The sequence below is a fragment of the Denticeps clupeoides genome, chromosome 10 (genome assembly GCF_900700375.1).
Source record: "Denticeps clupeoides chromosome 10, fDenClu1.1, whole genome shotgun sequence".
Classification (NCBI taxonomy): domain Eukaryota; kingdom Metazoa; phylum Chordata; class Actinopteri; order Clupeiformes; family Denticipitidae; genus Denticeps; species Denticeps clupeoides.
The window spans coordinates 2,074,348-2,086,847 of NC_041716.1; the positions used below are offsets into that span (position 1 = coordinate 2,074,348).

The 12,500-nt window shown below is 46.6% G+C and overlaps 2 protein-coding genes across 4 annotated transcripts in view; both read left to right on the forward strand.

Moving 5' to 3' along the window:
• The first annotated feature begins 6 nt into the window (after window positions 1–6).
• Window positions 7–9,114, forward strand: acvrl1 (activin A receptor like type 1). 2 transcript variants are annotated; one of them, XM_028993136.1, is made up of 11 exons: window positions 7–203; window positions 2,174–2,239; window positions 2,791–2,823; window positions 2,924–3,157; window positions 3,280–3,476; window positions 3,745–3,844; window positions 4,409–4,555; window positions 4,632–4,907; window positions 5,002–5,199; window positions 7,629–7,759; window positions 8,427–9,114. In XM_028993136.1, exons 2-11 carry the CDS (start codon window positions 2,176–2,178, stop codon window positions 8,595–8,597), a joined length of 1,551 nt encoding a protein of 516 aa, XP_028848969.1. In that variant the 5' UTR covers window positions 7–203; window positions 2,174–2,175; the 3' UTR covers window positions 8,598–9,114. The 2 variants fall into 2 exon arrangements, with proteins under 2 accessions (XP_028848969.1, XP_028848968.1); XM_028993135.1 differs by lacking the exon at window positions 7–203 and adding an exon at window positions 1,366–1,496.
• Window positions 9,115–11,662: 2,548 nt separating this feature from the next.
• Window positions 11,663–12,500, forward strand: part of acvr1ba (activin A receptor type 1Ba) — a 20,832-nt gene continuing 19,994 nt past the window's right edge. For both annotated transcript variants that reach the window (XM_028993138.1, XM_028993137.1), the window contains exon 1: window positions 11,663–11,809. In XM_028993138.1, the coding sequence (XP_028848971.1) occupies window positions 11,743–11,809 (67 nt within the window). In that variant the 5' untranslated portion in view covers window positions 11,663–11,742. The remainder of the gene's footprint in view (window positions 11,810–12,500) is intronic.

Here is a 12,500-nt window from a genome sequence, read left to right on the forward strand (position 1 = left end):
CCGGACTCGGTGTCGCGCCGCGCCGCTGCAGAGATTCCGCCGCAGATTAGCGCGGCCGGAGCGCGTTTATAACCCGGCATGGCGACCCTCCGCGCTCGGCTCTGACCGCCCGGACTTCGGGGCTCTGGAGATGGAGGAGCGGCGCGGTTCTGGGTTCGGGGGAAACGTGGCGGATTTGTGAACTCAGCGCAGAAGAAACGCAGGTAAACATCTCACCTTCATCCAGTCCCTGACACGGTGGCAGGAAAAGTAGTGCGGCCGCCCGGACTACTTTTCACTAGTTACTACTCTCCGTTAGTATTAATGGTGCTTGTACTAGACCAGAAGTAGTTAGTCTTCTACTGATAATAGACATATTAGTATAGAAAACAACACGTTAGTACTAATTCTAAGTACTTAGTACTAGTAATAAGGACTCAAAATGATGTCCTACAAGTACTAGTTGTATTGTTTTTAATACTAGCTAATAGTAATACTAGTACTTCTGATATACAAGTCCTTAGTATTTAAATCAGCTAAAAAAAAGTTAGGTTATATTATATTAGTTATATTACAATATATTAATATGTACTATATTACACACATGTATATATATAAGTTGCTATTTACACTGATAAAAAGTGTTTTTAGACATTTAATGCCTTTAATTATACATATAATATCCGTATACATATACAATTCATATCCATAAACTAATATGCCCATGTATCAGGGATAAATCGTGTGTAATCTTGTTATTTTCAGGTGCTTAGAATAATGGCAATAGTAATAAATGTTTTTTTCTGTCTGCATCATGAACGAGAGTTCTCGGGTGACACTGAATGGTCTTTTCCGTGCGTGGAGAGAGCTGGTAATGGAAGGTGGGCTCAGATCTGACCTCCTGATGGTACCCGCTGAACTCCACCGCAGCAGAGCAGCTGCCCACACAAAGGTCCGTCGCGGTCGCAGCGGAAAGATCCCTTATCTGGCCGGCTGCGATGAAATGCTGGTGCATTTCCACCAGTACAATCTAGCATACCAATCTTTCATAAGAACAGGCGCCGGGACGCTCTGTGCTGCCGATCGTGGCTCAGATTGCTCCTGTTTTTTTTTTTAAAACTGACTGTCAGCTCTAGGCTGTCCGACTCTCTGGAATGAGGCGAAATGAAGTTGCATCAAGACGAAGACGGTTGTAAGACGAAGACACGTATTTCCACCGAGCTGCAATTACATGTCTGCCGCCCCGAGCTCGGATGGGTGGAGGCCTGTTTACATACGCGGAGCTGGCAAATTATACAGGCTTCTAAAGAGCGTGCCACAGTAATGATGGTGTGTGTGTGTGGGGGGGGGGGGGGGGGGTTCCCACACACGGAACGTGGAACAAAGCGGCCAAAAAAAAACAAAAAAACAAGACATCGAGATCCGTTCCCATTTAAATCTGGGCTGCGTAGGCCTCGCTTCCTCAAAAGTCCCCAAGACACCGACTCGTGTACTCATGTCCTGTACGGCAAGCAACAGTAAGAACGTTCTAGAATCTGTAGTGGGCAGGATTATGCTAGTATCTGTAAATTATTTGTAAATGTAGTGAATATTATAGCTCGAAGACCTTTAATCTACTTTTGGAACTCTGTTCCCGCAGGATTACATCGGAGATTATTCAAGATTAAGGATTAGTCACGCTTTATTCCCGGTGCAATTAGCTCATTAAATCCACTGTTTTATGAGTTTTATGAGTTTTAAAGTGAAGGATGGGGTTTCTTACTTGCTTTTTTTGTCTTTTATATGTCTGGTTACTATGTCTAGTGTTTCTAAACCTGGGTTTGGGGGTGTTGGGTTAAATTTCAGACTTGGCGGAATGGAGCTGGAACTGAATCCGGCCCTATAAACCTGTAGAATTGTTTTAAAAAGATTATGTTCTAAAACTAATATGTTTTTCTTCCTTAAGAATGCATAAACACGGCGCCATTTCGTTTGCGTGACCAGCCAGCACCGCGCCGCTGTAAGTTCCTGCCTGGCGAGCCGGGCGCAGCCGCCCAATGGCAGGAAGTGCAGCCATCAATATTTACTCGGCCGCAGCGACAGCGCCGCGAGCTCCGCCACCCTCCCCGTCTGCCTGCAATTACACCGGGACGCCCCGCCTTCCCTCCCCTCCCCTCCCCTCCGACCTCCTCACCAACTTCTCCCTTTCTCCTAGACATGCAGGGGACCCTGGCGCTGGCCGTGCTCCTGGGTGGGATGGGGGTTTTCCCCGCGCTGGCAGGTGAGGAAACAGGAAGTGCCCACGTCAACCCTGCCCTCTGTGTGACCTTTGTTTCCCACAAGCCACACACCAGAGCGCCTCCGGAAAGGTCGTTTAGTTTTCGCAACTTGTTTGTTTTTAACGTCTTGTGGTTTTTGAAGTCACTTTTACCCACGATTCACAGCATAGACAGTACCTGTCTGGGGCTGAAGGGTCCAACGTGAAACAAATCACTTATTTTGCGGTGGCGGGTAAGGAAACGGACTCGTAGCCGAAGGGTCACGGGTTTAAATCCCGAACCGCCAAGGTGCCCACTGCTCACCGAGGGTGAGAGTTAAATACAGAGGACTCGTTTCACCCTGTCACCATGTGCTGTGCCGCTGGGGTTCACAAAACAAAACAACAAAATTACTTTCACAATTTGTTACATGCAAAACTAGTAATGTTAATAAAAAATAAAGATTTATCCATACTGACGTGGAAATGTGCTGGTTGCAGTCTGCACTTATTTCAGTGGCAACTTTGCTAGTGACAGTAACGTGTGACTCACTTGTTCTGTTGGTTTTGTGCAGATGACGTCCCCGAAGTATTGCCTTCAGAGTCAGGTGATCACTTTTCCCCCAAAAATGTGATTATTTACTTTTTTTTTTTTTATTCTTCATTTGATTAAAACTTTATTTCCACTTCCTCCTGCGGCCTCCCCAGCCTCAGACAGCGGACCACCAGTAGAATGCGTCTGTGAGAACCACTTTTCCTGCAGGGGGGCGACTTGCTTCGGTGAAGTTTGTTTCTACACCGAGGTCGGGGGCGTCTTGAGTAAAGGTTGTTTTGGGGAGAACGAGAAGCCGCAGTGCTACACCCGCATCGATGGGATGCATGCGGCCTGCTGCGCCACCACCTTCTGCAACGCCAACCTCACCAGACCCACAGACCCCCCAGGTCGGCCCACATTTCAAACAGTAATGTCATTGCTGCCCCCTGGTGGGCAAAATGTATTTACACAGTGACATTTGGAGAGTTCATTATACATTTTTTTAAATGTAATCTGCGTGTGTGTTCAGAGGCTCTGCCTCAGCATGGGGACAGTGTGGTCCTCCTGGTCACCATTCCCCTCCTGGTCCTGCTGATCCTGTGTTTGGGAGCGTGTGTCCTGGTGCTGTGGCTGCGCTCCAGGTACTCCCACAAGAAGCCGGTGAACCTGGAGGACCACGAGACCGTCATGCTGAAAGTTCCCGCCGGGGCCGACCCGACTTACGGAGTATGTCCATTCACCCCCCTCCCTTCCCTTTATTAACCACCAATTCTGCCCGAAGTATCCAAGGAAACCAGATCGATGGTTTTCACTGTGTAGATGGACAGGTGGACTACAGATCTAAAAACTACAATCATGAGCGCATTTCAATAATTATAATATATTGCCCCGTATGTGTTTATCCACATTTTTATAGGTCTTATTTGTGTGTTTGTGTATATGTATTGTGTATATGTCCGACCGTGTGACGGCTGCGTCTGTGTGGTCTGTGCAGGACATTTTTGACGAGTTCTGTACCTCCGGCAGTGGGACAGGGCTGCCCTACCTGGTGCAGAGGACCATGGCACGGCAGATCTCCCTGGTGGAGTGCGTGGGTAAGCAATGGAGGCCCTCGGGGTGTTCATAACCTGTGGCATTCACATATGACTGAAAAATGTTATTACATTCTTGTGTATGTTTCATGTATGGCATCCGATATGCTGCTCTTAAAAAATCTTGTTACAAGAAAACACTAGAAAGACGTAAAAAGGATGCAAGTGTCTGGTTGTTGTACGTTTCTGAACCAATTTCATCACAGCAGAGTCCCAGATTCACAGCGTTGTTTGGAGAGGACTTGTGTCCAACACCCTCCCAGCACCTTTTCCCGCCACAAAGCGAACATCAGTGTACTAACCACACACACACGACACGTCTTGTTCAACAAAACATCTTACTTCAGGCTGTCAAATATTCGAATTCAGGCTGTCAAGTATTCGAATTTTTGGGAAGTATTATAATGTTTCCTTGTAATAAGGAATTTTTACTGTACCTGTCATGTGGTCAATGAATACTTGCAAAGCAATTATGTCATCGTAATAAAAAAATCATTGTTACTGTGTGAATTTTTGAATATATTGATGCTGAAGATATTCAGCATGTGTGTGTGTGTGTGTGTGTAGGTAAGGGACGCTATGGTGAGGTGTGGAAAGGAACCTGGATGGGGGAGAGCGTGGCGGTGAAGATCTTTTCCTCTCGGGACGAGCAGTCCTGGTTCCGGGAGACCGAGATCTACAACACTGTTCAGCTGAGGCACGAGAACATCCTGGGTACGTCCGTCCGCCATCACACCGTATGCGAAGTGAATCTGTCATGCCAATGTCCTCCTTCCCTTCTTCTCTGCAGGCTTCATTGCGTCTGACATGACGTCCAAGAACTCCAGCACTCAGCTGTGGCTGATCACGCACTTCCACGAGATGGGCTCACTCTACGACTTCCTGCGCTACAGCACGCTGGACCCCGAGGGCTGCCTGCGGATGTGCCTGTCGGTGGCCTGCGGCCTGGTGCACCTCCACACCGAGATCCTCAGCACCCAGGCCAAACCGGCAATAGCCCACCGGGACCTGAAGAGCCGCAACATCCTGGTGAAGAAGAACGGCCAGTGCTGCATCGCTGATCTGGGTGCGGTTACGGAATCATGATATAGAGCAGAATAGAATATTTTAACATGGCTGTGACTGTGGTGTCGTGACTGCTGGTTCTGCTGGTTTTGCAGGCCTGGCGGTCGTTCACTCCCAGAGCAGCGATTATCTGGACGTGGGGAATAATCCTCGGGTTGGAACCAAGCGCTACATGGCGCCGGAGGTTCTGGACGAGACCATCCGGGTGGACGTCTTCGAGTCCTACAAGCAGACAGACATATGGGCCCTGGGCCTGGTCATGTGGGAGGTCGCCCGCCGGACGATTGTGAACGGTAAGCTTTTCTGCGTTGTGATTGGCTGAGAGGCAAGATGCCCCTTAACGTTCTTGTGGTGATTCCATGTGGCTCCCGACTGACTGGCTGACGTTTCTTAGCAGAAGTTATAGCCAGCGTGTGTATGGAACGACTTTTTATACAGGGAGTGCAGAATTATTAGGCAAGTTGTATTTTTGAGGAATAATTTTATTATTGAACAACAACCATGTTCTCAATGAACCCAAAAAACTCATTAATACCAAAGCTGAATGTTTTTGGAAGTAGTTTTTAGTTTGTTTTTATTTTCTAGCTATTTTAGGGGGATATCTGTGTGTGCGGGTGACTATTACTGTGCATAATTATTAGGCAACTTAACAAAAAACAAATATATACCCATTTCAATAATTTATTTTTACCAGTGAAACCAATATAACATCTCCAGATTCACAAATATACATTTCTGACATTCAAAAACAAAACAAAAACAAATCAGCGACCAATATAGCCACCTTTCTTTGCAAGGACACTCAAAAGCCTGCCATCCATGGATTCTGTCAGTGTTTTGATCTGTTCACCATCAACAATGCGTGCAGCAGCAACCACAGCCTCCCAGACACTGTTCAGAGAGGTGTACTGTTTTCCCTCCTTGTAAATCTCACATTTGATGATGGACCACAGGTTCTCAATGGGGTTCAGATCAGGTGAACAAGGAGGCCATGTCATTAGTTTTTCTTCTTTTATACCCTTTCTTGCCAGCCACGCTGTGGAGTACTTGGACACGTGTGATGGAGCATTGTCCTGCATGAAAATCATGTTTTTTTTGAAGGATGCAGACTTCCTGTACCACTGCTTGAAGAAGGTGTCTTCCAGAAACTGGCAGTGGGACTGGGTGTTGAGCTTGACTCCATCCTCAACCCGAAAAAGGCCCCACAAGCTCATCTTTGATGATACCAGCCCAAACCTGAACTCCACCTCCACCTTGCTGGCGTCGGAGTCGGTCTGGAGCTCTCTGCCCTTTACCAATGCAGCCACGGGCCCATCCATCTGGCCCATCAAGACTCACTCTCATTTCATCAGTCCATAAAACCTTAGAAAAATCAGTCCTGAGATATTTCTTGGCCCAGTCTTGACGTTTCAGCTTGTGTGTCTTGTTCAGTGGTGGTCGTCTTTCAGCCTTTCTTACCTTGGCCATGTCTCTGAGTATTGCACACCTTGTGCTTTTGGGCACTCCAGTGATGTAGCAGCTCTGAAATATGGCCAAACTGGTGGCAAGTGGCATCTTGGCCGCTGCACGCTTGACTTTTCTCAGTTCATGGGCAGTTATTTTTGTGCCTTGGTTTTTCCACACGCTTCTTGCGACCCTGTTGACTATTTTGAATGAAACGCTTGATTGTTCGATGATCACGCTTCAGAAGCTTTGCAATTTTAAGAGCGCTGCATCCCTCTGCAAGATATCTCACTATTTTTTACTTTTCTGAGCCTGTCAAGTCCTTCTTTTGACTCATTTTACCAAAGGAAAGGAAGTTGCCTAATAATTATGCACACCTGATATAGGGTGTTGATGTCATTAGACCACACCCCTTCTCATTACAGAGATGCACATCACCTAATATGCTTAATTGGTAGTAGGCTTTCGAGCCTATACAGCTTGGAGTAAGACAACATGCATGAAGAGGATGATGTGGACAAAATACTCATTTGCCTAATAATTCTGCACTCCCTGTAGTTTTTATACCAGTCATAAATATTACGTCAGACTCAAAAAAAGAACAAATTATTAAATATATATACATAAATGTGTACATAAATATGTACATAAATCATTAAACATATGTACATACATAAATCATTAAACATATATACATAAATATGTACATAAATCATTAAACATATGTACATTAATACTGCTTCAGACTGATGTTAAGAGCAGCCAATAATTAAGATATTTAATTAGAAATATAAGTGAGACTACAAAACGAGACTTTTAAACATGAAATATTTAATATCTGAGGCTCTTCAAAGCAGCAATCGTCTCATAAAGGTAAAGAGATGCGAGTCTCCATCATCGTCTTCACTGGTCGTGTATGTATGGGTGTTATTGAATGGGTGTTATTTATTACGGGCGTTTCCCATGCACCAGTTTGGCTCCAGTCGTGTTGCGGACCTCTGAGACTCATTCGGTCGCTATCTGAGCATGTGCAGCAGGTCTTTCATCGTCTCGTCGCCGGTGTGTCCTCTCCGTCGATTATAAACAGTCTTATCTAACGTCAGCACTCCCACTCGTACAGTCCAGACGCTGGGCCGTGTGAACTCCCCCATCGGAACATTAATTCCACGTTCCGCTGATACGCCTCTTGTAATCGCGCGCTTCGGAGCTGGGTTGTCTCATATCTGACGTTGGGAGCAGCACGCCGCTGACGGGCCGACTGCGAATTGTTTTCTCGAAGGGATCGTGGAGGACTACCAGCCGCCCTTCTTCGATGTGGTGCCCTCTGACCCCAGCTTTGAGGAGATGAAGAAGGTGGTTTGTGTCGACCAGCACAGGCCCAGTCTGCACAACAGGCTGCATTTCCATCCGGTGAGGTGGCCACACACACACACACATTAACAGCCAAGGCCTTATTTAATAAGCACACAAATTCAGACAGGCCTCCGCTATTTAAAAAACATTTTCCGATTGTATTATGCTAATTTGTTGAAATATTAGACCCATTGATAAAGGAACTTTTTAAACCAAAGTGTATTAAGTGTAACTTTAAAAGGTAAAACATTTACATTTACCAGATGCCCTTATCCAGAGCGACTTACAATCAGTAGTTACAGGGACAGTCCCCCCCTGGAGACACTCAGGGTTAAGTGTCCTGCTCAGGGACACAATGGTAGTAAGTAAAGTGAAGTGAAGTGATTCGCATGTGATACACAGCAGCACAGCACATGGTGCATACAGGGAAATTTGTCCTCTGCATTTATCCCATCACCCTGAGTGAGCAGTGGGCAGCCATGACAGGCGCCCGGGTGAGCAGTGTGTGGGGACGGTGCTTTGCTCAGTGGCACCTTGGCGGGTCGGGATTCGAACCGGCAACCTTCTGATTACGGGGCCGCTTCCTTCACCGCTAGGCCACCAGTGCCCCAAGTGGGGTTCGAACCTGGGTCTTCTGGTTCATAAGCGAGTGTGTTACCCACTAGGCCACTAATAATCAGTTGTTGATATAAAATATGAACATATATTTCTGGTTTTCCTCCAGATCCTGTCGACAGTTGCCAAGCTGATGAAGGAGTGCTGGTTCCAGAGTCCCAGCGCGCGTCTGACGGCGCTGCGCGTGCGCAAGACCCTGTCCAAGCTTGACCCCGACTTCGACCTCATCACGGATAAACTCAAGCTGGACGTCCACGCGCCCAAGTCTAGCAGCGGGTAGCAGTCCGGTGCCCACAGTAGACGATGGAACCAACCCTGTTTATGAAAAGGGGGAAATTCTTGGGCGTCCAGCAGGATTTGCGTGTCGCACTCGTCTTCCCGCAACCGTTTCCGCCAGTTCCTGGAGGGGCTTCCTGCCATTCCTTAAACACACTTTCATTCTAGAACTGCAGGGGGAATTCTGGACTCTTGTTTTCTCCCGATGTACAGACAAACGTTGTTTTTACCGTTCCAGGAACCAGTATGTACAAAAACACCCACAACCGCGTATGTATTTTGTGCAGCAGTTACATTACAAAATGTTTAAGACGCGTTCTGATCCGGTTCACTACCGTGTATATCTGCTTTTTTAAGACACATTTTTTATGCATATTTTTACATGTTTTGTATGTTTTTTATATGACGATTGAGAGACAAGGATGCTCTGTTTTGAATTCAAAACTGCCTTATTTTTTAACTATACAAACATTGTCATAATGCCAGACTATTTATAAGAAGAATAAATAAGTAATATGGGTGTTTTGGTGTGGAATTCTTTTTGATCTTTTATGTTCTTGTATTTTTTTGGACTGGATGTTCACAGCTGGTGCAGAAGCCGGACGTGCAGTAATTCCTTCTGTCCACTAGAGGACCCTAACTGTCCAATGAAGAGACATTTTGACAAATTTACAGCAAAATGGAAAACATGACCACATTTTGATCTAACTTTTTCAAGTCACAAGTCACAAGCTCTTCTTTGGCACCAACTTTAAGTCATTATGTTTAATAAGAAGTAAAATCGTTTGGAATTTGTACATATCCCTTGAAGGTGAGAGCTTTCATTTGAAGTGTATTACAACCATAAGGTTCTCACTCACTGAAACGTGACACAATCCCATTAACTGGGGATTTTCCCCTCAATCAAGTCAATATAGATAAACTGTCAGGTTTAGTTTATTTATCCTTATTTATCCCATTATGGTCACAAATAAAACCCACACATACACAGTACCTGGGGAAGACATTACACAAGGCTGACTGGTCGGAGGCAGTGCAATGTTCTGCTGAGAAGCCATGGGTCCCGCATTCATGTTCCTCTTTCAGCAGAACGATGGCACACAGAACATCAAGAAGAGCTTGAGGAACGTCCTGGCCTCCAGACTCCCCTGAAAAAAAATAGCAGGATCTGTTGTTGACGGCCTGGCGTGAGATTCCACAGGAGATACCGTCAGACACCTCTAGTGGAGCCATAACTTTATTGCTGCTAGAAGAATGGAAAATTAAATGATGTTGAAATGAACGTGGATCGGAACATAAATTCCCTGTAGATGAGGCGGGGGGGCGGGGTCATGGCCTCCTGGAACGTCGCTTGATGACCTTGTGCAAAAGGTTCTCCAGCTGATCGTTTCTGTTGAAAAGCAGATTGAAGTCTAACCCTACAGGTATGGAGATCAGACAGAGATGGACAAGAGCCTTAATTGTACGAAGCCTCCACTCAGGGCTGGGCTCGTGTGCACAATGGTCCCATTTCACTCAGAGCTATATTTACACCAGCCTGGTCCAGTCGGTGGAGCCGCCATCATCTTGCCGCAGTGGAGCTTTCCACTCGCTCTCTGCTTCGTCGTCATCCGGTTTGGTCTCCGGTGTCTGGAAGTTGTTGATACCTGCTGCATCTCGAGACAGGAGAGGAAGAGGAATGTGGGGGGAACCGGCGTCTCCGGTCTCCCAGGATAAGTGCCTGTGGACGGTGAGTGGATAACTGAGCATTGATTTCGGCCGTCGGGTTTATCTGGGGCGGCGTGCGTCTGGGTACATTCATCTGTGGGGAGATAATACGCCTCTTCTGTCTGTGCTGGGGGGTGGGCGGGGCTATTTTTAACCGGGTGCCGGGGGGCTGGTGCAGTATCGGTGCCAGTATCCATGGCCGGCCTTCAAATGATCAATAACTACTGATTCATGCTCACACTACAGGCCTTTCGTGGAAATATGAATTTGATTCTTATCCTGTCTATTTATAACTATTGGTAAACATAGTTTATTTGTACTCGTGGTTAAAAAAAAAACAGATGAACTACAGAATATTGTGATCAATATTGATACTGTGGTATTTTACATGTTGGGCCTCCATATGAAGATTATAAAGGAATCTGAATAGCCCGCATTCTCAGAATAGAAAGACTTTCTGTTTCTGGAGTGGAGGGTCTTCTCCTGTCATGTGATTTTTTTATTTATTTATGTGGAATGGAGGAAAGGCATGAAATGTCCCTTTTCTTACGCAAAGATTAAAATCATGAGTTTCTCTGCCGCTCGGCCCTCCTGGAACTGTAAACATCCTGAGAGCTCGACAAAAGCCTCCAGACGATATGCGATCCTGCGCGACGATACTCTGAATGTTTTCTTCAATGCAATTTTTGCTAGGTTTTTCTACAGTATGTATGATTGTGCTTTAATTTTCAGATCTTTTTAATACATGGCTACAGAATAAAACAAAGTGTTGCCGGCCTCCAGAATGCTCGGTCCTGCAGCATCACTAATAACGCGGTTTCCACTGCGTCAGGCTGCGGACTGGCACCCATCTGGCCTCCTCGTACAACCAGCATACAGTTAAAATCACACAGAAAAGTTGTACAGGATTATATGTTCAAATCATCCTCATCCTCATCACAATATCATGCTCCTTATTATTATCATTATTGTTCTTATTAGTAGTAATGGTCCTAAAGGTAGTGGCGCAATCATAATTATAACAACATTAAAGCATAGTTGCAATACTAATAATCTGATCAATATTAATATTTTTTATTATTTGTTGTTGTTGTAGAAGTAAGAGTACTATGAGGTGGCAACTGTCAAATTTCAATAATTATAACAATTTTTTATCATCTCATAATTATTATTATCTGTAGTAGTAGTGATGATACGAAGGTAATATTTCAATACAATACCAACAATAACCAAAATAATAATTATAACCGCATTGTTAATGATAATAATAATAATAACGACCCTTTTTTAATCGCGAGTTGGCCCCGCCCCCGCCCGCCTCCTCCCCTTAAGCAGCGCCCGCCCCTTTAAGCGGCGGGGTCTGAGCGCGGCCCGCGTCCGCCGCTCCAGAGTCGGGTGCCGCCGTGGACGCGTGGACGCGGAGCGATGGGAATCGTGCGGTCATGGCTGCCCCACGCGTGTCCGTGACCCTGCTGACCCTGAGCGCGCTGCTGGCCGGCGCGGCGGTCGGTGAGTGGAGACGCGACGCGATTCGTTCGTTCGTTCGTTCGTTCGCTTGCGGCGGCATCGTGGCGCTGCGTGGGGTCGCCGGGTTTCTGGGTTTTATTCGCCCCGCACCTGATCACGTGTCTCCCCACGACGGGACGATAATCCCGCGCGGGTGTAACGTCGGAACCATTTAATACCTTTTAAAAAGACGTTTTCTCGGCTTTAGACGTAAATCTGTTGACCTCCGACCTCCGAGTCGCTGTTTCCACAACAAGCGTGGCGCGCGGCTCGAACCCTGGTCCGACTTCCGCCTTTTTTATTCCCTTTTTTTTTTTTTTTTAAGTTCAACTCTTGTTTACCAAAAAAAAAAAAAAAAAAACCCGCAGAGTTTCGGGTTCTGGCTCGAGGTTCTTCACCACGTCCGGATTCAGCTGTGGGTTTGTCCTCCACGAGTCCTCCTCCTCAGAACGAAACGCGTCCAGATGATCATTTCTCATCCAGGAGGGGGCTGGTGAAGAAGGGGCTGTTTTCGGGGTGCGTTCGGTTGCGCCTCACGAACCCCCTCTTCATGGCCACGCGTGGGCCGCCGGCGTCCCCCGTTCGGCTGCAGCGGACGGGACACCACAGTTGACGTCTGGGGCCCCTTTGTGATGGAGATGCGGGCCGCGGGGGTTCCTTTCGGGACCCCGGCCCTGCTGGGCCCCCGGGCCCC

Bases quoted from the DNA above. Each gene is read 5' to 3' on its own strand.
- acvrl1 (XM_028993135.1), top strand. From the start codon at position 1,475: ATGTCCTGTACGGCAAGCAACA. The intron at 4,908-5,001 runs GTGCGGTTACGG...CTGGTTTTGCAG, and splicing joins GTGCTGCATCGCTGATCTGG to GCCTGGCGGTCGTTCACTCC. The intron at 7,760-8,426 runs GTGAGGTGGCCA...GTTTTCCTCCAG, and splicing joins ACAGGCTGCATTTCCATCCG to ATCCTGTCGACAGTTGCCAA.